The 27,902-nt window shown below is 41.5% G+C and overlaps 1 protein-coding gene across 10 annotated transcripts in view; it reads right to left on the reverse strand.

The window, feature by feature from the left end:
• The window catches only part of LOC140197686 (receptor-type tyrosine-protein phosphatase delta), a 606,878-nt gene that overhangs the window by 190,036 nt on the left and 388,940 nt on the right, over positions 1-27,902 (reverse strand). For all 10 annotated transcript variants that reach the window (XM_072258000.1, XM_072258002.1, XM_072257999.1 and 7 more), the window contains exon 9: positions 4,110-4,243. In XM_072258000.1, the coding sequence (XP_072114101.1) occupies positions 4,110-4,243 (134 nt within the window). The remainder of the gene's footprint in view (positions 1-4,109; positions 4,244-27,902) is intronic.

A 27,902-nucleotide genomic window follows, 5' to 3' on the forward strand; every position in this document is an offset into this window, starting at 1 on the left:
TTAGTTATCAATTAACTCTAACACAGACATTATTGTTCTCATCCTCTCATATCATGCCTACACTGATGCTATTTACCCTGCTATACTTTTGAAAAGTTTTTGTTTTCTCAAAATATCAAAACATCTCTCTCTGATATGTTGAACACCGAAACCAATACATGACAAACATTGTAAATTGTTATTTAATCTCCCAGGAAGGATGGTTCACTGCCAAGTGGTAGTAATTTTACAATGAGCTTAAAAAAGCCTTTTTTGCATTCTTTACAATTATGTTCTGAACTTAGTAGTTCTTTTTAACCATTAGCTCTGAACAGTGAAGAGCGAGGACTTCATGCAGATTTGTCCACTTGCGCCTTGCAGGATAGCGCCAGGGAGCACCAACTGCATGAGATGACTAAAGAAATGACTTGATTCGGAGTGGGAACTATACCCATGTGTCTCAAGAAGAATTCAACGTGAAAACAAGTGTACGGTAACCTAAAACTTTAATTGTAAATTAATTTCTGGGGGCAAAGGATAGCTGGCAAGGACAACATTCATTGCCATTAAGAAAGAGATAGTGAGCTACTTTCTTGAACTGCTGTAGTTCTTCTAGTGAAGGTTCCTTCACAGTGTTGCTGTGAAGGGAGTTGCAGGATTTCAGAATCAAAGTCGAATTTATTGTCATATGCATAAGTACATGTATGCACATGTCTAATGAAAAACTTGCTGCAGAATCACAGGCATCTGGTATTATAGAAGCAATATTCACAAGGAAAACATAAACTGAATCTAATGTATGCACAATTTTGCAAGGAAAAGTACAATTAGAACAAAAAAAGGTTCATTTTAGTGTAAAGTGATCAAAATAATCATAGTACCATGAAATGGTAGTGATCAAGAACCGGCTACAAGTTAAGCATTCAGGAAACACGCACACAAGAAGTTTCAGCAGTGTCCATTCTTGTTCCTGCATTACCTCCAGAAGGGGTCAACATTATCCACCTTTCTACCTGTTCAAGAACACCTCCCATTGCCAAGAAGTACAGAAGCCTGAAGTCCTACACCACCAGGTTCAAGAACAGTTATTTCCTTTCAACCGTTTCATTCTTGAATCAACCTACACAACCCTAATCACTACCCCTGTGTAGAAACACTATCAACAATTTGCACTTCAGAAGACTTTGTGTTTTGCTGTTCTAATTGTGTCCTTTCTCATAAGAATTGTGTATCATGTGCATTTGTTTTCCTTGTGAATGTTGTATGACTGATGTTGTGTGTATGTGATGCTGCAAGTACATTTCTCAAAGAACCTGTGCATATGACAATAAACTCAACTTTCATTTTTCTTAAGGCAAACTATCCTCCAAGTCAGTGTCTTAGTACTGTTAGGACACTGAAGGCTGCATGCAAATGAGTTCTACAGAATTAATCTTTGCTTTCAGTAAAGGAACATTTGTTTCTGATGGAATCTTTTCCTGAAGAGCTGGGATGTTAAAAATATGGTTCCTCTGATGCTTCATTCACTGAATTCGCTCATCGATGCCAAGTGTCAGATTGGATTCCAGCAAGCTTTAAAACCTGGCAGGAACTTGAAAGTGCTTTCCACTCTACAAACCTCCTCCTGCTGTTGGCATCAGAAAGAAAACCATTTTCAATGTTTGCAGCTTCATCACTGTGACAGAAAAATGAAACAGAATGGAGCCGGAGAAGCAGGTAATTGATATGATGAACAGGCATTTGAGCACACTTCCTCCAGCCTAATGGTTCCCATCAGCTGCAGGTGCTCACTGGTCCCTATCAGTCAGACTGGCAGGGCAGTGCCTGGAAGGCCGAATCTAGCGTTTCACACAGGCAGATGGTTCATTATAATATCAATGTAGAGATGTGTCCAGTCTGCATGTCAATCCCTTCCTCATTGCTGCCCAACGTGAATAATACCAATTACAATGGAATTTCAGTGTTTCAAAGAACTGGTAAGCATACTGGAGACCACACAGTAAATCATTTTAAGTGTATATTTTTTAGAAAATCCTACACCTTTTTCTTAATTGTGCCACTTAATCATTTGGACCAACTGATATCATGCCCATTTTTTAAAACTTTTCATGCATAATTGGGTTTGGAGATGGGAATCTACTTCTCAGGAAGAAAGGAAACCCCAAGGTTTGAACATTGGCTAAGCTCAGAATCAGAATCGGAATAGAATGAGGTTGCTGTAGCAGCAATAAGTGTGAATGATGGCGAGATACTTAAACTAGCTTTTGTTACCTTCAATGCATTGGGGTTCCATTTCAATTCTAAACTTCAATCCCAGCCCTGCTTTGAATTGTCTTTATTTCTTACATCCTTCACATACATGAGGAGTAAAAATCTTTACGTTACGTCTCCGTCTAAATGTGCAATGTGCAATCATAGTAATTTATAATAAATAGAACAGTCAATGTAACATAGAATACACTCAAATCAGCGTGAGTTAATTGGTCTGATTGCCTGGTGGAAGAAGCTGTCCTGGTGCCTGTTGGTCCTGGCTTTTATGCTGTGGTACCGTTTCCCGGATGGTAGCAGCTGGAATAGAATGTGGTTGGAGTGCCTTGGGTCTCCGATGATCCTACAAAGGGCCCTTTTTACACATCTGCCGAGTCAGAGCATAGCAAAATCTAAATGTGAACCTACGGACATGCTTTTCTTCATCATAAACGATGCAATTTTTCTCTTTGATGCCAATAAGAAATTCTGAAATGTGAGAGATACTGGAAAAATGCAAAGCATATAGTCCAAAATTCATTGTCTAACTACCTATGCTTGCGTTGGTAACAGTGACCTGGTAATGTAAAAGGATAATATTCTTGTTAGAGTCTGAGTCATTAAAGAGGCAAAGGTAACACTGTGTTAATAAGTGTATGGATTTTTAAACAACTTGAAGCCTGGCACATGGTAACTGCCAAGTGTAGCTGGAAACTTGGCTTCAACTGTTGGCAGGCAAGTTTCAGTGCAGACATACGGGTATGGTACTATTAACCACTATCCGTGCACAAATCCCATCACTCGTCACCCCTGCAACATCAACAGTCAGTCACAGGTTCAGTGTTTGCTGTTTGGCCAGTTCTCATTGCACTTTAGAATTCATTTTCCCTCATTCCTGCCTGACTTATGTTCCCTTATGACTGCATAATGGAATGTGACTATTTGAGAATCACATGCAGAAGCCTTCTACGACACCCATTTGAACTACTCATACTGGCACCTGAGGTTGGATCAATGAAAGACCATGAAAGACTTTCAAACTTTATGATAAAGACAAACTCTTGACCTGCCAGTCTGCGTCATCATGGCTCTTGTGCTTTATCTGTCTGCCTGCTCTGCACTTTCTCTGTAGGTAAAACAATCAATTCTACGTTGTCTTTTTTTTGTACTACTTCACTGTACATTTAATGTATGGACTAATCTGTATGAATTACAGAAGTTTTACATTGTATCTAAATATATGTCACAGTAATGGATTACTTACTTACCAATTAAAATAGACCTCATGGAAAAAAAAACTTCCCGAAATTGTCAGGAAGGAATTGAGGAACTATTCAAACATAACACCCAAATTCTGAAGGCTTTTATGGACCATAAGAAAAAATAGCATCTATTCAATCATGGGTGATTTTTTTTAACCCTATACTCCCACCTTCTCCAATAACCCTTAGCCCCCTTACCTGTCAATCTCTGCCTCAAACACACCCAATGGTAGCCTTCACTGCCCTCTGATTCACCAGAGTCAGGCTAAAAAAAATCTTCCTCATTTCAGGTTTAAACGGACCTCCCTTAATTCCAAGGCTTTGCCCTTAGATCATAGACTCTCCTACTAATCAGCTCTATCCACTCCTTTCAGTGGTAGTTTTCAATGAGATTCCCCCCCCCCCCCACACAACCTGCTGAACTCTGAGTACAGAGTCAGAGACATCAAACATTCCTTATATATTAAATCATCTGTTCATTAATGACACATGTATGACAATGACAATGGTGAACTTGTAAAATGGGACAATGCCTTGTTTTTAAAGTGTGCAATTTTATATTTTTATCAGAATTCTTACCCATTTTCAGAAGATACGTTGAAAAATTATATTGTGCCATACCTCTCCGCCATCCTCCCTCTCTCTGAAATACAACTCGTATCTGGTGATGGTGTCTTGTCGAGGTGGTGTCCACGATAGCATTATGCTTGTGTCTGATTTTGGCTCTGCCTTGAAGTCATTTGGTTGGCTTGGAACTTGAAAAGGAAGAAAAAAAAACTATTTAATTGGAATAAGAATGCCGGCTTCTGCTTGAAGAGGGTGGGTCTGTAATAATCCTCTACCTGTTCACCAAAGACCATTAAGCAAAGGAATCAGTAGCCAAAAAGTTATCAGAGGATGAAAGCAAGTTTTATTTCCAATGCATTAATATTTAATAATAGAGCTAACGTCTACCGAAAATACACGTTTGTATATACATGCATGCTTATGGATCTCCTGCAGTACAGAAATCAAAACCAAATTTTGATGATGAATGCAGGACTGGAGACAAAGATAACTTGATCAAGGTACACAGATTTATGATAATTATGAAATAAAATTGTGAAATATACATGCATTCATATTGAAGTAATACAGCATTTCATAATTAATTTCACATTAATCTGTGGCAAATTTGGAAACTAAGAAATGCAAACATTAATTGAGTGCAAAATAACAAGAAAATATATCTTTTATGCATAATGAATTTATAGCCATCGACTCTGGTGAACTGGCAGCAATTCCTTTAATTGAGCCATCGAATTGAACAGCACAGAAACAGGCCCAGGCTGACTTTTTTCACCTCTACACTAATCCTATCGCCCACTTGAGGACAGCATCTTCCTAATGCAAACACAGTGTTTAAAGCCCAGATCTCCAGAACTCCTTTACTATTTCAAATTATACACTGGACAACAAAGATTGTTTGGGTGAATTTTATAGATTTTGGGCTGCTGATCATGAAAATCACCATGAAATGCCCCATGATAATCACCATGGTATTTTTGAAATCACCTATATTTGTTATTTCAATTCATAATTCAAGTCTTAATAACTGATACCAAAATTAAGAAAGGCATTTTTTTGGTCCACAAATTAAACAGGTCATCAATGGCAGGCAATTCAAAGAACTTCTAGTGAGGCTGGAGAAAATCGCATGGAAGGCATTCAAGGAAGTTGTTGAAAATTTTCTCAGCAACTACAGAGCACCAAACAACATGCAGCAGGTTCAAGATTGAATTGAATTGAATTGACTTTAATACTTACATCTTTCAAATACAGGAGGAGTAAAAATCTTTATGTTACATCTCTGTTCAAATGTGCAACGTGCAATTATAGTAATTTATAATAAATATTATGTACAACAGGATAGTAAATATAACATAGAAATACAGTAGTGTCAGTATGAACTAATCAGTCTGATGGCCTGATGGAAGAAGCTGTCCTGGAGCCTGCTGGTCCTGGCTTTTATGCTGCAGTACCGTTTCCCGGATGGTAGTAGCTGGAATAGTTTGTGGTTGGGGTGACTCGGGTCTCCAATGATCCTTTGGGCCATTTTTTACACACCTGTCTTTATAAATATCCTGAATAGTGGGAAATTCACATCTACAGATGCGCTGGGCTGTCCGCACCACTCTCTGCAGAGTCCTGCGATTCAGTGAAGTACAGTTCCATACCAGGCAGTGATGCAGCCAGAAAGGATGCTCTCAATCGTGCCCCCATAGAAAGTTCTTACAATCTGGGGGACCATACTGAACTTCTTCAACTGCCTAGGTGAAAGAGGTGCTGTTGTGCTTTTTTCACCACACAGCCAGTATGTACAGACCACGAGATCCTTGGTGATGTTTATGCCAAGGAATTTAAAACTGTTCACCCTCTCAATCCCAGATCCATTGATGTCAATGGGGTTAGCCTGTCTCCATTCCTCCTGTAGTCCAAAACCAGCTCCTTTGTTTTTGCGACATTGAGGGAAGAGGTCATTTTCTTGACACCACTGTGTCAGGGTGATGACTTCCTGCCTGTAGGCTGCCTCATTATTATTTAAAACTAGGCCAATCAGTACAGCGTCGTCAGAAAAATTAATTAGCAGATTGGAGCTGTGGGTGGCGACACAGTCACGGGTAATCAGAGAGTAAAGGAGTTGGCTTAGTACACAGCCCTGAGGGGCACCTGTGTTGAGAGTCAGAGAAGCAGAGGTCAGAGAGCCCACTCTTACCAACTGCCGGTGATCTGACAGGAAGTCCATGATCCAGCGACACAAGGCAGGTGAAGGCCGAGGTCACTGATCTTCTTGTTGAGCCTGATTGGAATTATGGTGTTGAATGCTGAACTGTAGTCCAAAAACAGCATTCTCACATAAGCATTCAAAGTACATTTATTATGAAAGAATGTATAAATTATATAACCTTGAGATTTGTTTGCTTACAGGCAGCCACAAAGCAAGAAACCCGAAAGAATCCAATTAAAAAAATTAAAGACCAATCCCCAATGCGGACAGAGATGGCAAAAAATACACATATCATGCAAACAACAGGAGGCGGCAACAACACCAGCATTCCAAACCAAATTCAGTCCTCAGATCCAAATCCTCAATGCAGCCTGGCGTAGGCCCAAAGCCTCAGTATTCAATTGATCATATTAACAGGGCAAATCGTCACAAAACACGCAGATATGAAGTACAGCAGCCAGAGGCAGTTTCATAGCCTTTGCCTCGTGGAGAGAGGAGCCCCAGTTTATCTGGGCTGGCATTTAAATTGTGTGAACAGCAGATTGTAACTCATATTAGGACCCGGGCTTCACCGTGGCCTAGCTCAGGGACTAGAACATGCAGCCCAGCAATTTGCTTCGGGCCTAGATTTTGCTGATGAAGAAGCCATTCATAACCTCTCCAAATTGGCTCGGTACTGAGAGCAATCCACCCTTGCACCCAGGTTAGTTGGACAGGCCTCGCAACTTCTCTGTCTCGTCTTCATGTCTCCCAATCGTTCACTCCAAACAGCCTGGCTCCAACTCCAAGTACATCGATTTTTCAGCACACCAGCCGGGCACATCTCTCGAGTTCGCTTTGCCCTTACCTCGCCTCTTCATTGTTTGTGGTGATAGTTCACCAAAACTGACTTCAAATGAAGTGTTATTAGTATCATTTTTAATTGAATTTCCTTGCTTTCAAACTACCAGTAAGCTGTCACACTCCTTCAGTAGCGCCACCTTAAACCAGAATCGACAACATGTTTCAAGTATACAAAACTATTTCATGCAACATTTCACTAAGGATTCATGGTCTGCATTCCCATTTAGATTTCTTCCCTGCAATCAGTTACAACCATGGTGAAAGGTTTCACCAGGATATTGTGGTCATGGAGAAATTATATCAGGGCAACTAGAATCCGTCAATGCTGGCTGATTATTGTTGGACTCTTATGTGAGGAGCTTCAGAGTATGAACAAAAATTATCAAGAGAACATCTGTAGCTTAGTTGAACTATTATAAAGTGTCAGTACCATTAAGTAATTAAACCCATTATATTCAATAAAAATTAATTTCTTGTTTCTCCAAATTCTTATGTGATACAAGTAGTCTGACATTAAGCTTCAAGTGGTCTATCACAGTGGTTCCCAACCTCCAGGCCGCGGACCAATATCAGACCGCAAAGCATGCAGGGGTGCAGTGGTAGCCGGGACACACACAGCACATCTTTAAGAAAAAAGCCAAAATAAACAAGCTAATTAATTAGGTGCCACCCAGAGGTTGGGGACCACTGGTCTATCATAAACAAAAAAAGTTCTGAGGATGCAACACTTTTGAAAAAAATTATTATCATGTGTTATTGTTCTGCACATCTCTCACCTTGACACACACGTTTCTAACTAAGTTCAGAACTGTCAAGAGCTTTTCTGAATATCCACCTTCAGTCGCCTTGCCATCCGTGACATGAGGCTGGCAGTTACTAAAAAAGAACTTGCTGCATTAGGGTGCCAAAAATAAGTGAATATCACCACTGGCCACTGAGATTCATCATTCCTGAGATTGACAATAAAATGTTGGTTTTAATTACATTGTGCTATCAGCCTTGATATCTTGTACTCACTCTCTACTGCCTGTCCCCATTACAGTCCTTGCTTTTTCTTGTTTTCCAACCTGTCCTCACTTTCTCTGCATGTCCAGATAATGAATCTCAATGCAGGTGGCTGTGATTAAATTACCAGACTCACAATCTGGAGGCCTGGGCAAAACAAAGTCCTCTGACAGCTGTGAAATGTCGGTTCAGTTAATAATTCAAAATAAAGAAGAGTTAGTCATTAATACCAATGGCCATGAAACCAAGGACTACCATAAAAACCCATCTAGTTCATCAATGTTCAACAGGGGAGGAAATTTGTTATCCTTAACTGACTTGAGGCCCACAGCAGTGTGGTTCCTGCTAAATACATGCTGATTTGATCTGACAATTCACTCTTATTCAGGAGCAATTAAGGATGGGCCATAAATGCTGATCTACCAATCTGGTACCAGATGTGGGACCTAAAAGGTGCAAAACAGACGGTAGTGAAAGGCAGTTTTAGGTATGAAATTGATGTTGAAAGAGGAATAAATATGCATTGTTGTGTCCTTAACCAACACTCATGAATGGTTGGAAACTTCACTGGCTAATAAAAAATCGAAAATGCATAAATTACAACAGCTGGTGAGAGAGCATCAGAAGGACAGAAGAAAAATATGTAATAATAAAATGATGGAATTTGCCAGAAAAAGGAAAAGTGAAGATTATTTTCAGCTGTTCAAAAAGACAATGGAGTTGAGTTACAATGTTAGGGCAAGAATATGAACATTGAACAGGCAAAAAAAGTGTTTCAAGAATACAGTGATTAAAGGCAAAACGCATCATTCCGACTTACAGGAGACCTAATTCCAAGGGACAGCATGCATCAATGAGCACCTGCGCAAAAGGGAACAAGGTCCTTGAAGTGATTGCTGATGTAATTTGCATTCAGGTTTAGCAACAAGCACACAGGAGTTAGTTACAGATAGTTAGTCATTCAGGTGTGTAAGATCTTCAAAGTAACAGCTTGATTTCAGTTTTTTTCTATGTAGCATTTTATGTCTTATAATTTTGTGATAGTTTTTATTATTTATATTATTTTATTTGATATCATTTGTAATGTTTGCTAAGTTTTAATAAAATTTTGAAAACAATAATTAGTCAGACCTGACTAGTTTTACTGTACTTGGGTGGGTTCAGATCAGACTCAGAAGTCAGAACAGAGATACAGAGTGACCCAAGAGACTGCACATACTGGAATCTAGAACAACAATCAAATTGTTGTTCAGGCAGCAAGGACAGTGTTTTAGGTCTCATTTTAAAATATTAATTGCCCCGTTCCTTCCCCAAATGCACCTCACCCACTGATTGTCTCCTACAATTTGTTTGTTGAGGCAGGAGAGAGACCTATCTACAGAAAAATGAAGAATGAATAAAATTAACTTGAACAGTTAACTCTGCTTCTTGCTTAATCCATGCTCTCTGGCTGCTCATTTTCACCTCTTACATCCATTATATCAGTATATGTTGAGCACTCAGTGCTGAAGGCAAAGCGGCATCCTTATTGTAGGGTGATTAGCAAAATATACTCACTTACAAAAAAGGGCAAAAATTCTGCAGATGTTATAAACCTGAAACTAAAAAAAACGGGTGTAGATAAATAGCACATTGGGCTTTTGAGGTGAAATATTAACATTCTTCCTCACCTCACAGATGCTGCCTGACATGCTGAGTATTTCAGCACTTCTTATGGTTTCAGTTTGTGTGCCAGAGATATTTACAGCTCAGTTATTTAGAGGCAGTGCATGCTGAAGAGTTAAGAAGTGTAGAATGAAGGTAAATCAGTTGCATGGAGAGGGCAGGGTGTGTAAGTTTCATGTACCAACTCTATACAAAGACTTTTATGATAAATGGTTAAATCCATTTAATTGGAAACCATTGGCAGTTAATGTGCAGAAAGTGTATTTACAGATATTCATTCCTGGACACATGCATCAACCATGCTCCATAACAGATAATTCCAATTTATTTTGCTTCACTAATCTGGAATGAATTATAGAAATACCACCCACAAAATGATGGAAGAACTGCATTGAATAAACAGTTGACATTTTGGGCAGAGCCTCTTCTTCAGGACTGAGAAGGAAGGGAGAAGATGCCAGAATAAAAAGGGGGTGAAGGAAATGGGGCTAGCTGGAAGGTGACAGGTGAAGCCAGGTAGGTGGGAAAGGTGAAGGGCTGGAGAAGGAGGAATCTGCTAGGAGAGGAGAGTGGATCATAGGAGAAAAAGGAGGAGGGGACCCGAGGGCAGTGATAGGTAGGTGAGAAAAGGTGAAAGGTCACAGTGGACAATAGAGGAAGTGAGGGGTGGAATTTTTTTTTATCTGAAGGAGAAATCGATATTCATGCCATCAGGCTGGAGGCTACCCAAGTGGAATATAAGATTTTGTTCCTTCACCCTGAGGGTGGCCTCATCTTGACACAAGAGAAAGCCATGGACTGATATGTCAGAATGGGAACCAGAATTAAAATGCTTGGCCACCAGGAAGGTCCACTTGTGGCGATGGAGTGCAGGTGCTCGGCGAAATGGTCCTCCAATTTATGATGGGTCTCACCAAAGTAGATGAGGACATATCGGAAGCACCGGACACAATAGATGACCCCAGCAGATTTGTAGGTGGAGCCTCACCTGGAAGAACTGTTTGGGACTCTGTAGCATATTTAACACTATTGACTTCATAAAGAAGGCAAGACAATGGCTATACTTTATTAGGAGTTTGAAGCGATTTGGCATGACAACAAACACACTCAAAAACTTCTACAGTTGTACCGTGGAGAGCATTCTGACAGGCTGCATCACTGTCTGAGATGGAGGGGCTACTGCACAGGACAGAAAGAAGCTGCAGAGGGTTGTAAATCCAGTCAGCTTCATCTTGGGCACTAGTCTACAAAGTACCCAGGACATCTTCAGGGAGCGGTGTCTCAGAAAGGCAGCGTCCATTATTAAAGACCTCCAGCACCCAGAGCATGTCCTTTTCTCACTGTTACCATCACATAGGAGATACAGAAGCCTGAAGGCACACACTCAGCAATTCAGGCACAGCTTCTTCCCCTCTGCCATCTGATTTCTGAATGGACTCTGAAACTTTGGACACTACCTCACTTTTTTAAGTATACAGTATTTCTGTTTTCGCACATTTTTTAATAATCTATTCAATATACGTAATGATTTACTTGTTCATTTATTATTATATTTTATTTTATGTTTTTCTCTCTCTCTCTCTGCTAGATTATGTGTTGCATTGAATTTCACGTCACATGCTGGTGATAATAAACCTGATTCTGATTCTGAAGATATACAGTAGAAATACATTGCTCCTACTACCACAAAGATAGAATATACAAAATGCATGATGAATGATGCTCTTTCCTGTAAGGGAGATTGAGTATAAAATAGAGACAATGTGTTACAACGTTCCTGGATGTTGAACAGAACATGCCTTCAGTACAGAGGAAATGTTTAATCTACTTTTTAAAGAGGGATATACTTGTGTTGGAGGAACAGAAGGTTCATTATGTTGATTCCCATGATGAAAGTATTGACTGATGAGGGTAGAATAATACTCAGAGGAGTTTGGAAGAATGATAGGAGATCATTCCTCGATAGGAGGTGGAGGGGCAGGTAGTGTTGAGGAAACATGTAGGCTGCAGGTGACTTAAGACAGATTAGGAGAATGGGCAAGAGAGTAGCAAATGAAATACAATTTTGGAAAATGCATGATCATGCACTTTGGTAGTAGAAATAAATGTGCAGACTATTTTCTAAACAGGGAGAAAATCCAAAAATCTTAAATGCAAAGGGATTTGGGAGCCCTTGTGCAGAACACCCTAAAAGTTAACTTGCAGGTAGAGTCGATGGTGAGGAAGGCAAATGCAATGTTAGCATTCCTTTCAAGAGATCTAGAATACAAGAGCAGGAATGTGACGCTGAGGCTTTATAAGGCACTGGAGAGGCCTCACCTTGAGTACTGGGAACAGTTTTGGGCTGGCATTGGAGAGGGTTCACAGGAGGTTCACAAGGATGACTCCAGGAAGGGTTATCATACGAGGAACGGTTGATGGCTCTGGGTCTGTACTTGTTGGAATTTAGAAGGATGGGGGGGGGGGTTGGGTGATCTTATTGAAACCTTTCGAACATTGAAAGGCTTAGACAGAGTAGCTGTGGAAAGGATGTTTCTCATGGTGGGGGAGTCTAGGATAAGAGGGCACAGCCTCAGGATAGAGGGGCATCTATTTTAAATAGACATAGAGAAATTTCTTTAGCCAAAGGGTGGTGAATTTGTGGAACTTATTACCACAGGCAGCTGTGGAAGCCAGGTTATCAGGTTTATTTAAGGCAGAGCTTGGAAGGTTCTTGATTGGACACAACATCAAAGATTATGGGGAGAAGGTTGGGGAGTGGAAAAAAGGATCAGCCATGATTGAATGGCAGATCAGACTCGATGGCTAAAATGGCCTAATTCTGCTCCTACGTCTTATGTTCTTAATGAAACATATAAGATCCTGATGGTTTTGACAAGGCAGATACTAAAATTATTTCTCTCATGTGGTTCTCTGGAACTAAGCAGACTGAACTCAGAATCAGGATCATCCACTTAATATTGAGAAAAGGAGAAATGTCTTCTTTCAGAGCTTAGAGAGTTGTAGCAGCTGAATCATTGAGTATGTTCACAAGATAAACAGGTTCGTGTTCTACAAGGTAGTCAAACCCAACAAAGAGGTGGTGATGGGGGGCAGAGGAGTGGCTATGGGATTGCTTTGATAGAGTGGCCTGGTTGTGTTCAAGGACTCATCAAAGATCTGAATTTTAAAAAAATCAAGGTTGTCATGGACTTTATTAAAACAGTCGTAGATGAGAATCAGAATCTTCCCCAACCAGGAGCCCTGGCTGAACCATGAGATCCGCAGTCTGCTGAGGGCCAAGTCAGCGGCATTCAGGTCTGGCAACCAAGTTAGATATGATGGTATCTAGGTTCAGGTTCAGATTCAGGTACGCTCTCCGGAAAGTTATCTCGTGTATGAAGTGGCAATTCCAGATCAAACTTGAGTCATTGGAGGACGCTCAACAGCTGTGTCAGGGCTTGAATGTTAGTACCTCTTACAAAGTGAAATCAAATGATTTGGCGGGGGGATGGGGGGGAGCAGTGACAGAAAGTGTTCATTGCCAGATGATCTCAATGCCTTCCAGGCTCGCTTTGACCACCAAAACATAGAGGAAACTTCACAAACTCCCACAGCCCTTGTTGGTCCTGTGATTTCAGTATCTGAGGCTGACCTGAGAGTATCCTTCAAGAGGATAAACCCACAGAAAGCAGACAACCCTGAATGAATACCAAGGACCTGTGCTGATCAGATGGCTGGAGTGTCCTCCTAGTTCTTTAACCTCTCAGTCTGAGGTACCCACCTGCTTCAAGCAGGCTTCAATTATGCTGCCTAAAAAGAAAGTGGCAACCTGCCTCAATGACTATCATCCAGTCGCACTTACATCCACTGTGATGAAGTGTTTTGAGAGGTTAATGATGAAACATATCAACTTGTGCCTGAGAAGTGACTTGGATCCGCTCTAGTTTGCCTACCATCACAACAGGTCAACAGCAGATGCCATTTCATTGGCTCTTCATTGAACCCTGGAACATCTAGAGAGCAAAGGTGCACTCATCACAATGCTCTTTATCTCATCCCTTCAAAACTAATCAATAAGCTTCAAGATATTGAATCCTCGATTTCCTCACTTGCAAACCCCAGTCAGTTCATACTGGCAAAAACATCACCTTCACAATCTCCATCAGCACAAGTGCATCACAAGCCCACCTGCTCTATTCACTTTATACTTACAACTGTGAGATTGAGCACAGCTGCAATGCCATATCTAAGTTTGCTGACTACACCACTGCAGCTGGATGAATCAAAGGTGGGAGATTGAAAATCTGACTGAGTGATGCCACATCAACCTCTCACTCAATGCCAGCAAGACCAAGGAGCTGATTATTGACCTCAGCAGGAGGAAATGGGAGTCCATGAGCCTGTTCTCACTGAAACATCAGTGGTGAAGATCGTCATCAACTTTAAATTCCTTGGTGTTAACATTTTAGAGCATCTGTCCTGGGACGGGCAAGCAAGTGCAATTTCAAAGAAAGCACAGCAGTGTCCCTCTTCCTTAGAAGTTTGAGAAGATTCAGCATGACATCTAAAATTTTGACAAACTTCCATATATGTGTCGTGGAGAGCTTATTGACTGGTTGCATCATGTCCTGATATGGAAACACCAATGCCCTTGAATAGAAGATACTATATAAAAAGAAGTGGACATGGCCCAGTCCATCACAGGCAAAGCTCTCCTCACCGTTGCGCATATCTACGTAGAGTATGAGAGGGAATGAGAGGGTTAACATATGAGGAACGTTTGTCTGCTCTTGGACTGTATTCCTTGGAGTTTAGAAGAATGAGGGGAGACCTCATAGAAACATTTCCAATGTTGAAAGGCATGGACAGAGTGGATGTGGCAAAGTTCTTTCCCATGATGGGGGAGTCTAGTACGATAGGGCATGACTTAAGGATTGAAGGGCACCCTTTCAGAACAGAAATGCGAAGAAATTTTTTTAGTCAGAGGGTGGTGAATCTATGGAATTTGTTGCCATGGGCAGCAGTGGAGGTCAAGTCATTGGGTGTATTTAAAGCAGGGATTGATAGGTATCTGAGTAGCCAGGGCATCAAAGGTTATGGTGAGAAGGCGGGGGAGTGGGACTAAATGGGAGAATGGATCAACTCATGATAAAATGGCGGAGCAGACTCGATGGGCCGAATGGCCGACTTCTGCTCCTTTGTCTTATGGTCTTATGGTCTAGTATTCTCGCAGGAAAGCAGCATCCATCATCAAGGACCCCTACCACCCAGGCCATGCTCTCTTCTCACTGTTGCCGTCAGGAAGAAGGTACAAGAACCTCAGGACCCACACCACTAGGTTCAGGAACAGTTATTACCCCTCAGCCATCAGGTTTTTAAACCAAAGGGGATAACTTCACTCAACTTCACTTAACTTCACTTCCCCCATCACTGAACTGTTCCCAAAGCCTATGGACTCACTTTCAAGGACCCTTCATCTCATGGTCTTGATATCTATTGTTTATTTATTTATTATTTTCTTTTTCGTATTTGCAGAGTTTGTTTTCTTTTGCACACTGGTTGTTTGTCCACCCTATTGGGTGCAGTCTTTCATTGATTCTAGTGTGTTTCTTGGATATACTGTGTATGCCCACAATAAAACAAATCTCAGGATAGTATATGGTGACATATATGTTTATTAATAACAAATTTACTTTGAACTTTAAACTTTGAAAAGCTGGGAATGGGAAGGAAAGTACAGCTAGGACTAATATCATACCAATCACGATCTTAATGAATGAGAAAGCAGGTGTGAGGACCCATATAATGTATTTGTATTCCCTTTGTTCTTATTCTCCATTTTTTGCGGAATAGGAAGAAATAGAAAGAAAAACAAAAAAATAGATCTTCCACATAATAAAATTACTGCATTGTTGCTCTTCCAGGACATGTTAAGGCCCTGGATACCTACAAGGAAGAGATCCTTTGCCATTACAGAGAATCACCACAATTCAGAGCATAAATGATTATCAAGAAAAACAATCTAAGTGAACAAACTCATATAGTTGCATTGAGCCAGCACTTTTATTAAATCCGATGAAATGTAAAATGCCTTTGTTGCTCTGGATTAAGGTCAGAATGTTTGAGGCAGACATAATGCAGTAATGCAATCAACTGCAAGGTGGACATTGCTTCCATACCTTCATCCATTTTGTACATCAGGAATATCACTTGGGATGAATTCTTATGTCTATCAAGAACTGTTTGGCTCGTTACATTGCTGTTATCAAACAGTGGCATTGATTTTATTACTTTCTTTCAAGTTACAAGTGTGATCTGAAATTGCATTGGTAGGAAAGCAGGACTGCATAAACTTCAGTCCATATAATTGGTTTCAAAGTAACTATTTTCTTAGCATGCTTAAATATCGATTCACTTCCACACAAATTTTTCTACACCTGATCAAGCACAGAAAACTATTGTTGACTCCATCATAAGTCAGCTAGCAATCTTCTTTTCCTTGAATTTTCATTTTTTTAATCACCCAGCTTGCTTTTCACATCTTCCTGTTTACTTTATCTCATTTATAAAATTTAATTTACCAAATGTAATGTGCAAACACCCTGACAGCCAAGAAATCAAAATATCAATGCCAACAATAGGAAATATTCAGATGCAGATATAGTGTTACAAAGCTCAGAAGAACTCCCATCATTTGGCAGGTATGCTTTGGTGGCGTTGAACAAGCAGTTATTCCGGACCACTATATATTATTCCCGCAGCCAGCATATTTTTTCATTTACTTTTTAAAATGCTACACATTATTGTTATAAATTTCCCAGTCTACCAGGTAAGCATGGGAAATGGGACACTTGTTAGTCGGAGACTTTAATGGGACCTCGACACCGGGCAGACACTCTGGAACGAGGGGTACAGCAAATGAAATGACTCTGGGAATGGGGGTCCCAGCAAGTTGTAAGAGGAGTGCAAAAATCTAAGTTTGTGGTCAGACTGAGGGACGCGGAATCGTCAGGAAGTCCAAATTGCCAAATTATTGGAGTCCACTGCATTGTTTGCTCCAATAATGTTATCCCACTGCCTATAACTTGTTGGCTTTCCAGAGCTGTGCAACTGAGCATTTTCTATTAGCATTGAGCACTGTCAGAACTCCAGAATCAGAAAACAGTATTTCTCACAAAAACTTGCCCAAGAATGTTAAGTGAATTCTTCTAGTGATGGTAAACTATAAGATCTTAGATGTGAGACTGTATCCTCAATGTTTTGCTAGATTCAGACTGCAGAACTGAAGATAAATTGGTTTAACCATGAGATCATAACTAAGATCAACAATCAGTGAAAACTTTATTTCTATGTTGTTCTGGCAAAGAAGAAGCATATTTGTCTCCAATGCATAACAAAAAATTATGCCATCTATAATTTTAGATATTGAAGGTGATGCATAAGATTGCAAACTGGACACGTATATTCAAATATATTTCAAAATTCCTCTTTGAAAATGATCAGAGTGGGAGCTGGGAATTAAAGGGATGCTACAGCTAGTGAAAAGGGAACCACAAATGCCAATGAGATTGTCCTTGTTCCACTCAAGCCAATAGAACAGCAATTGTAGTCCAAAAGTCCATTCATTTATGAGGCAAAGAAATTAGACCTGTCATTGTACAGTGTTTCTGATGGAGTGTTTTGTGCTCTCACCTCATGGTGATGTCAGTTTGTATGGATGTTTTCAATGCACTAAGAGCTTCAGGTAAGCTAGCAGCACAGATAAGCCACAGGCATACAGGGTATGGTTAGAAAAAGCCAAATTAACGACTTTCGGTTGCATTTCACAACAAATTAAGTTATTCTGAAAAGCTTTCACCACCACAATGAAGGAGAATGCAGCAGGTAGTTTGCTAACAAAGAAGTTCAAAAAAGAACTAAACGTTCCTTTGACCAATGATGGCCAAGGTGGCAAGAAATTGCAGAGAGTTGTAAATGCAGCCCAGTTTAATATGAAAAACAGCTAAAATCATCATGGAACACACATCAAAGTTGCTGGTGAACGCAGCAGGCCAGGCAGCATCTGTAGGAAGAGGTGCAGTCGACGTTTCAGGCCGAGACCCTTCGTCAGGACTAACTGAAGGAAGAGTGAGTAAGGGATTTGAAAGTTGGAGGGGGAGGGGGAGATCCAAAATGATAGGAGAAGACAGGAGGGGGAGGGATAGAGCCAAGAGCTGGACAGATGATAGGCAAAAGGGGATACGAGAGGATCATGGGACAGGAGGTCCGGGAAGAAAGACAAGGGGGGGGGGGGACCCAGAGGATGGGCAAGAGGTATATTCAGAGGGACAGAGGGAGAAAAAGGAGAGTGAGAGAAAGAATGTGTGCATAAAAATAAGTAACAGATGGGGTACGAGGGGGAGGTGGGGCCTTAGCAGAAGTTAGAGAAGTCGATGTTCATGCCATCAGGTTGGAGGCTACCCAGACGAAATATAAGGTGTTGTTCCTCCAACCTGAGTGTGGCTTCATCTTTACAGTAGAGGAGGCCGTGGATAGACATGTCAGAATGGGAATGGGATGTGGAATTAAAATGTGTGGCCACTGGGAGATCCTGCTTTCTCTGGCGGACAGAGCGTAGATGTCCAGCAAAGCGGTCTCCCAGTCTGCGTCGGGTCTCACCAATATATAAAAGGCCACATCGGGAGCACCGGACGCAGTATATCACCCCAGTCGACTCACAGGTGAAGTGTTGCCTCACCTGGAAGGACTGTTTGGGGCCCTGAATGGTGGTAAGGGAGGAAGTGTAAGGGCATGTGTAGCACTTGTTCCGCTTACACGGATAAGTGCCAGTTTGTTCCGCTTACACGGAACCCCCATCCCGCCCCACTGATCTCCCTCCTGGCACTTATCCGTGTAAGCGTGATCATCAGCACTTTAAAAATTTAATGTCGTGCCTTTTCTTAAATTTCTACAACCAGCCTACTGAATATTCACAACTACCTTCAATTTTCAGTTTGTCATGATAGATCTTTGTTCGTTTCATGATCAGCATACCGCTAAGCTGCATATTTTCACTCCAATGCTAACAATACATGATTGAGATCTTCATTTCTTCGCCTAATACAGTGTTTTTTCTATTTTTCATTTACTTTTGTTCATTACATATGTGAGGTCACTGCTCAGAACTGTGGTGCATAGAGACCTGTGCATTACCTGGGAACCATCCCAGCATCTTGTGGAATTTTATACTTGTGACGTCATGTCAGTGCTCAATAAAAAAATCAGATTTTGGAGGTTTTTGGATTTTGAAATTTTGTACAAGGGGTACTCAACCTGCAGTAATAAACCAATTGCCGATGGGTTGCTTTAATGATGTTGGCTGTGGAGTATGAGAACAATACACTAAAAGAACTCCCAGCTCCGCATTCTCTGTCTTTGGATATTTATCTAAAACCTGGCATCTTGAACACCATGGCACTCACTCTGAAGCATCTGCTTCATTTATGTGTTCCATGTTTCTGGAGTGGGTTTGAAACTGCGGGGAAAGGAGAAATGCTTCCACTCAATCAAGACTCATGGCTTCATTTCCTATTTTTCACGTTACTCACCTGCCCTTGGTTGAGCGACAACAGGCTGAAAAACTAACTGTGGCATCTGTCATCCATGAGAACCCAATTTCACTGATTTTGGTTGAGGCAGGATTGAAGTGATTGCTTTTAACAGATCTCACCGATAATTTTTGGAAGGATGGAAAGGCAGTGAGTTGGCTGCATAAAAATCTTTGAAAAGAAATGGGAAGCTTTGGCTTCCCAGAAAATGTAAGAGAAAGAATCTGCACTGCACACACCTGCAAACAGTCAGTGATCTACACAACTTCACAAGCCACAATTAGATTTTTAACCCCAGAACATTCAGGAAAAAAACAGGAAATCACAAAGGTTTTAACTCCTGGAAATACAGCAACCATATTTATCTTGATGGAATGGCAAAAAAAATCTGGTCAGGTGATCATGTTTGTTCATTATGAAGGTAACAAGTATGCAGAGCCAGCATCTTTTGATCTCTCTGGCCATTTTCACAAAATCATCCTGTTTTGTGAATTATCAGAACTTTCAGAGAGTTGTAAACACAGTCTGGTCCATCAAGGCTCAACACTTCCTTCCATCCAGTCTACATCCATGATGCATTGCATCAGGAAGGCTAACGATATTGTCGAGGACGTCCACCATCCAGGCCATTCCATTTTCCTCTTCTACCTTTTGGGAGAAGATACAAGAGTTCGAGAGCCCTGCACTTCCCTACTGTTAGACCTCTGAAACGTTCACCTCTTTTACATCACTTTCTGAGTGGTGCAGCCATTTTCCCAAACCCTTAATTCTATTTCTGTTATTGTCACTACAGCATTTCCGTTTGCACTGTTTCAGTTTAGACTACTTTACTTTGAATTTAGAAAGAGAATTTATTCAAAATCTTACATCCATCCCACAATGTGAGGGAGTAAAAATCTTTTGAGTTACGACTCCACTGCAATGTACAGACACATGAATTTAAAAGTCTAATAGCTTGTAGAAAGGAGCTGTCTCGTAGCCTACTGGTCCTGGCTTTAATGCTGCGGTAGTGTTTGCCAGACGGAAGCAGCAGAAACAGTTTATGGTTGGGGTGACTGGTGTCACCGATGATTTTCCAGGCCTTCTTTCTGCACCTGCTGCTGTAAATGTCCCCAATGGAGAGAAGATCACATCCACAGATGCACTGGGCTGTCTGTACCACTCTCTGCGGTGCCCAGCGATCAAGGTTGGTGCATTTCCCATACCAGGCAGTGATACAGCCAGTCAGTATGCTCTCAGTGGTGCCCTCATAGAAGGTCTTGAGGATTTGGGGGCTCATGCTGAACTACTTCAGTCACCTGAGGTGGAAGAGATGCTCTTGTGCCTTTTTTGCTGCAAAGCCGGTGTGTACAGTCCAGGTGAGATCATCTGTGATGTGTATACCGAGGAACTTGAAACCATTCTCTCAACTGCAGACCCATTGATGTTGATCAGGCTGAGTCTGTCTCTGTTTCTCCTGTACTTCACAATCAGCTCTTTTGTTTTTCGGATATGAAGGAAGAGGTTGCTATCCTGGCACCACTGTGTCAGGGTGTCAACCTCTCCTCTGTAGGCTGTCTCATCACCACTAGAAACAAGGCTGATCAAAGTCATGTCATCTATGAATTTGATCAGCAGATTGGAGCTGTGTGTGTAAAGGGAGTAGAGAAGGGGACTCAGGACACAAACTTGGGGGGGCACCTGTGTTGAGGGTCAGTGGTGCAGAGGTGAGGAAGCCCATCCTTACCACCTGTCAGCGATCCGATAAGAAGTTGAGGATCCAGCTGCACAAGGTCTCTGAGCTTCCTGTCAAGTCTGCAGGGAATTATGGTTTGAATGCTGAACTGTAGTCCAGGAACAGCATTCTAACATATGCATTCCTCTTCTCCGGGTGAGTGAGGACAGTGTGTAGTGCTGTGGCTATGGCATCTTCAGTAGACTGCTTCTGTCGGTAGGCGAATTGTAGGGGGTCCAGTGGCAGCATGCTGCAGATATAATCTTTAACCAGCCTCTCAAAGCATTTGCTTATATTTGAAGTGAGTGCGACAGGGCACCAATTGTTCAGATATGCTACCTTGGCTTTCTCAGATACAGGGATAATGATGATCCCAGAGCTTTGCACCATTCTGTTGTTTTTGTGCCCAGCATTGTATTTATTACTATCATACACACTGCAGTGTGAGCTTCACGCAAGCAAGGAATTTCATTACACCCTGGTACATATGAGAATAAAGTCATCTGAATCTCAGTGAGCAGTTTGCAACAAAAAGTCTAAGTTACCTACCTGGAATAAGGCAGGCAATTCAAATTCTCCAAGACACATGGGGAAGGTTGTTTCTTTAAACAGTCACCGAAGCAAGCTTTAACTCTGATTAAAAGTGCAAGCTGTGCTGTTTTGCATGCCTTTTGTCTGTGTTAGAAGTTGGTGCTACCCTGCCACAACACTTATTACTATCCTATATACTGAACATTTATGCACAGTGGAGCTAGCTCAACAATCTGGCATCACCACTGAGTGCACAAAAGTACAGGAAAAGAATTCTATCACACAGCTTATTGTGTTTTGTGATAGAATGATTCATCCCAAGGCTGTGACAATCATAACCTTAGGCTTCAGGTCAGCCAGCTTCTTCTGTAAATCTAACAAAAGATATTTCACATCTTAAAAGTATTCCAGCACAGCTCACTCTCCCAATACCACACATAAAGCCACTAGCCTTCTTATTTAAGGAGAATAAAACTTCCTTATACAGATTCTCTTTCAGTCTACATTTCTCCCTGTGATTACAAAATCTCCATCACCTGGCTGGTTTTGAGAACCCTGAACAATCTGAGGACTAAATCACATAAATCCGACTGGATTTTATCTAGAGGAGACTTTCAGTCAACAGCACTGACGGTAATTGTGTTCATAGTGAAGTGTGGCCGGTAATTCTACAATTATGGGCTCATAATGAGGAAAAGACTCTGAGTAGATTGATTTGAGAGGCAATTTTAAGATGGGTGAAGCAACAACCCTTCTGCTGGAGAAACTCAGCAGGTCGAGCAGCTTCTGTGGTGAGAAAGGAATTGTCAATGCTTCAGGTTGAAACCCAGCATTAGAGCTTTTACCTGAGATGTTGAACATACTTCCTCCCACACAGATGCCATTTGACCCGCTGACTTCCACCAGCTGACTGTTTGTCGCTCCAGATTCTGGCATTTTCAGTCTCTTGCGTCTAACATAGTTGGGGTTTCTCAACACACTAATCAAACCCCCCACCACCATTACCATATCATTTCCTGTCCGTTCCCTCATGTAAGGACACTCCTGTATCTAATGCCACTTTATGTACATACATACAATCATGTATATAAACTATCTTATGTATTTATATTTTTGCTTTTTTTTATTATTGTGTCCTTTATCTTAGTGTGTGTTTTTATATGCTGTATCAGATCCTGAGTAACAATTATTTTTTTCTCCTTTACACATGTATTGGGAATGACATTAAACAATCTTTTAATCTTGAATCCTGAATCATTGTCTCATTGGTCCTAATACTTTGGTTTCATGCAACCATCAACGAAAGTTTGATTCTGAGAAAGATGCATCAAGACTAGTCTCTATTAGTGTGGGTCATCAATCATGAGTAAAGACTAACCAGGTCACTCCTCTACTGTTTCTTAATATGCATGCAATATGTCACTCTGATCGTCCAAAACATCGTCCATTTTCCTGACCTGAATGAAGCAAGCATCCACCGGCTCTGTCACTTTATTCTGGCAAATAAGCTGACTTCCTTTTGTAAATTAAAGGCCTTCTGAGCTTGGATTATTTTTAAATTGTGCCTAGCATTCAAAGTGTACCACTCTTCCAATCTGCAAACTCCAGAGCCAACCCTTCTGAGTTGGTTTAATTTAATATGAATCTTTTAAGTATTGCTGCAAAGCAGACAGTGATAAAATGGTCCCAACGTTAAAAAGCAAAAATAAAAATACCACATGCTGGAAATACCCAGCAGATGTGGGAAGACCTGTTGTCGATACTTTATATTTCCAGCTTTTTGACACTCTAATATATGATATTTTCTTCTGTGCATTTGTATACAACTGGGTCTGGTGACCCAAAGGAAGGATGCATATGTGAGTGGCAATATTCTCAACCTCAGTGAGAAGTGGCATCACTACTATCTCTCTCACTCCCTCCAGCTCTTCAAACCCCTCAAATCTCTGAGCTACTCCAACTCAGGCTTCTTGACGTTTACCAATTGTAGCCAATTCATCATTGTACAAACTCCAAAAGAGAGCTGGGTAAATTGAAAAAAAATAGAGTGAGGGAATAACTGATGTGAAGACTTACTCCAGACGTCCCACCTCTCCTGGAAGTTCTGGGAGTCTCCTGCATGTTAATAGTGGCTCCCCGATGCCCGCAAATTATATACAATATCCCACAAATCAATTTTTTTGAGAGCGAGCAAGTGAGAGAGTGTGCTAGAGAGCAAGTGCGAGAGCGACCACGAGAGAGAGAGAAAGCACAAGAGCGACCACGAGAGAGAGCGAGAGAGCGAGCGTGCGAGAGAGCGAGAGAGCGACCACGAGAGAGAGAGAGAGCGCCATGGCAGAGTGTTCTGAAAAAATAAAATATAAAACGTATGTTACCCCAGACTACCCTAAAGTGTACCCCTGTCTAATAGGGGTCAAAAATAATGACAGAGTTACTCGCTGCACTGATGCAACAGTGACTTTTCTATTGCCCATGGTGGGTTAAGAGTATAAAAGACATGTTGAGGTGAGTTTAACAGGTGTCATTCGTTCATTAGCATAGCTAGCATTATTTAAACTAGCTGGCTAGTTGCTAAGGAGCTACTCTACTGCAGACATCCCATCTCTCCCGGAAGTTCCGGGAGTCTCCCGCAAATTGATGGTGCTACCTCCCTGAAATGAGTTTTCGCAGGGTGGGATATCTGCTTACTCTGCAGTCAACTGATGGGCCAGTTCAACACCAGAATCTGTATTTGTTATTATTGTGTACACTGAAATATAGTGAAAAGGCTAAACACAAGAGATTCTGCAGATGCTGGAAATTTACAGCAACATAGACAAAATGGTGAAGCAACTCAGCAAATCAGTCAGCATCTATGGAGGGGAATACACAATCAAGGTTTCAAGCAGGACCAAGGTTTCAGGTTTATTTATTATTGAAGCATGTATGAAGTATACAACTCTGAGACTCATCTTCTCCAGATAGCCATGAAACAAAATACATGGAATTCAAAGAAAACATCAACTCCACCACACAAAAACAACACATCTTGCAAACCCTAAAGTCCCTAACCCTCTCTCGCACACAAAAAACTAACAGATAACTCCACACAGAAAATGGCAACAAGAATATCAAACTCCAAACCCCAACCCCTCCCTCACAAACAAAAACCTTACAAATTGCGCCAATCGGCACCAAGAAAGTAGGGTGAAAACACAGAATGCAAAAAAAAACATAGAGCTGAAAGAGACCAATTTGAACTCTAGTCCACAGACCAATCCATAAATCACAGAACTTCGATAACATCCTCTGACAGCATCGAGGAGAGCAACTACTCGAACATAGAGGCCTTCCGAGATCCGCCACGCACAGCTACCTTATCCGGCTGCAGCGAGAAATCGTCACAACGGCGAGCAAAAGTCAGAGAGTCACTGCCGAACACTCGCTCTCCTCTGCATTCGACTTGATATTTCGATGTTCCTCAGCACGTTTCTTGGCAAGAAATGGGGTCGATCATGGTCTCTGAGCTTCGTCACCTCTTGGCTGTTCGCGTCACCTCCTGGAATTTTCTCGGAGACAGCAGAGCATTAGATCACTCAATCAATCTGCAAACTGTAAGTTGCAGGCTCCAACAGTTCCAGAAACATGTTTAAAATAAAAGGCTGATGTAGAAAAAGTTAAACAAGCAGATCCGTGGACTATCTGGAGGACGTCGCCCAAGGAAGCATTGTTCACCTGCACCACCTTGATTGGAAAGCAAGGAGGCAGAAGCCAAAATAAGAAGGTGGAGGAAGGAGGAGTTCAAGCTGGCAGATGATAGGTAAATCTGATATTAGTGGGGTAGAAGCTGTCCTTGAACCTAGTAATACTGTATGTGTTTACAAGATTTTATGCCTTCTGCCTGATGGGAGGGGAGAGAGGGAGAATGACTGGGGTAGAGTTATTTTTGATGAAGTTGGCTGCTTTCCCAAAGAAGTGCAAAGTGTAGACAGAGTTAATGAAGGGAGGCTGGTGACTTTCCTTCTAGGCTCTGTGTGTCCCCTACCCGACCTGTCTCCATATTCTCTCCTTTCTCTATCCGTCTCTAACTATTTCCCACAAGCTACGACCTCCTAACACCAACCCTCCTCCATCTGCCTATCATCTCCCTCCTCACCTATCACCTGCCTGCCCCTGATTACCCCTTTTGTACTAGGCATCTCCTCTTCACATTCTCAGGCCTGATTCAGTGTCTCGACCCGAAGTGCTGATCATTGCTCTGTCTCTACAGATGTCGCTTCAGCTGCTGACTTCCTCCAGCAGCCTGATTTTTGCTCCAGATTTCAGCATCTGCAGTTTCTGGGATCAGCACTGGCCACCTGTTGAATGCTGGATTTGCAGGAAAGGATGTTTCCCAGGAAGGCTGATCTTCCTTGTTGGGAATGAGGTTGAAACAGACTCAAATCAAGTAGGTGTGCAAACATTGTGAATATAATAGTCATACACCTAAAAAGCACAAGCAATGAAGCAGGCTCTATTGGTTGGTAAGGTATTTTTAATTGTGTCCTGTGTAATCCAGTCCATAACATGTTTAGACTCAATTAGAAGAACCATCCAGTATCACTGATCTGTCCAAAATTAATTAGCATCTTTAGGATATTCAAATAATTAATAAATAGCTAGAAACTATTCCTCTCATGCAGAAACCAAGAATAAGGGGCCATAATTTTGAAACCAGAGCCCAGGGATCAAGGAAAGTCTTCCTGTGTAAGGCATAAGAAATCTGACACTCTTCCAAAAGCGAGACCCATTGAGTATCCAAAAACTGAGACTGACTGAGAAGCAAGGATGATTGGGAGGCAGAGGTAAAGCAGGTAAATGGATTTAAGAAGTTGATTGGCCAAGATCTCACTGAAAATCAGAAGGCATCACCGCTTGGTACGGCAACTGCTTTGCACAAGACTGCAAGAAATTATAGAGAGTGGCGAACATAGCCCAGTCATCATGAAAACTCCTCTACTGACTTCTACATCCTGCTGCCTCAGCAAAACAGCCAATATAATCAAGGAACACCAACAACCCTGTCATTTTCTCCTCTCCCCTCACCATCCAATTGAAGCTATAAAAGATCAAGATCAGGTACCACCTGGCTTAAGGGTGGCCTGTATTCCCCGATAAGATTCTTGAACAGACCTCTTAAATATTAGAGATAAATTCTTCGCCTCACGACCTACCTCATCATGGCCCTTTCACATTATTGGTCTAATTGCATTGTGTTTTGTATTACCACGATGCACTTCTGTATGGAATAATCCTTCTGGATGGCTGGCAAACAAAAGCTTTTCTCTGCACCTTAGGACATGTAACAATAATAAAATAACTACCAAGAGGTTGAATGGTTTCTGCTTTTCCTTATTTAATCTAAATTAGATAATTTCAAAGGAGGATAAGACAGAGGGGGAGTGATGGGCTAGAAAGAACGTTTTTCCCTTCACACAGGAGGTAACTATCAGAGAGATCTAAGCACAGAAACTTGGCATCCTTGACAGGTCCTGCCCCTTCCTCTGGCATTGAGTTCAAAAGACAGGAGGTTATGTTGTAACCTTATAAAACTCTAGTTAAGCCATATCTAGAGTATTGCACACAGTTCTGGTCGCCCCGCTAAAGGAAGGACGTTGAGGCTTTGGAGAGGGTCCAGAAGAGATTTACGAGGATGCTGCCTGATTCAGGGGGCGTGTGCTATTTCGAGAGACTGGATAAACTTGGATTGTTTTCTCTGGAGCATCGGAGGCTGAGGGGAAGTGTGATAGTGGTTTACAAGAATATGTGAGGCATAGACAGAGTGGACAGACAGTATCTGTTTTCCAGGGATGAAATGTCTAATACTAGAGGGCATGCTTTGAAGGTGAGAGGGGATAGGTTCAAGGGGGATGTGAGGGGGAAATTGTAGATGCCTTGAATATACTGCCTGGTAGTAGAAGCAAACATATTAGAGGCTTTTAAGAGGCATCTGGACAGGTACATAGGTGGAAGGAAGATGGAGAAATAGGGGCATGGTATAGGTAGGAAGGATTGGAGTTTGAGTGGTTTCAATTTGCCTTTTAGCTGATTCAGCACAATGCTGTGGGCCAAATGGCCTGTTTCTGTGCAGTACTCTTCTATACCAGAATCATTCATGACATGCCTTGCAAGCCATCCATTTATGATGGTGCCTAAAAGATTCTCAGATTACTCAGATTCGTGCCTCGCCATAAGTGGGAACCTGAACACCTGTAGGGATCATAAAATGGATTAAGTAATTAGGTATTGTTTTAATGACTGCATGACCCAGTGACAAAGTCAAAGATGCAAGCACTGGGAGG

The sequence above is a fragment of the Mobula birostris genome, chromosome 5, assembly GCF_030028105.1.
Source record: "Mobula birostris isolate sMobBir1 chromosome 5, sMobBir1.hap1, whole genome shotgun sequence".
In the NCBI taxonomy this organism is placed as follows: domain Eukaryota; kingdom Metazoa; phylum Chordata; class Chondrichthyes; order Myliobatiformes; family Myliobatidae; genus Mobula; species Mobula birostris.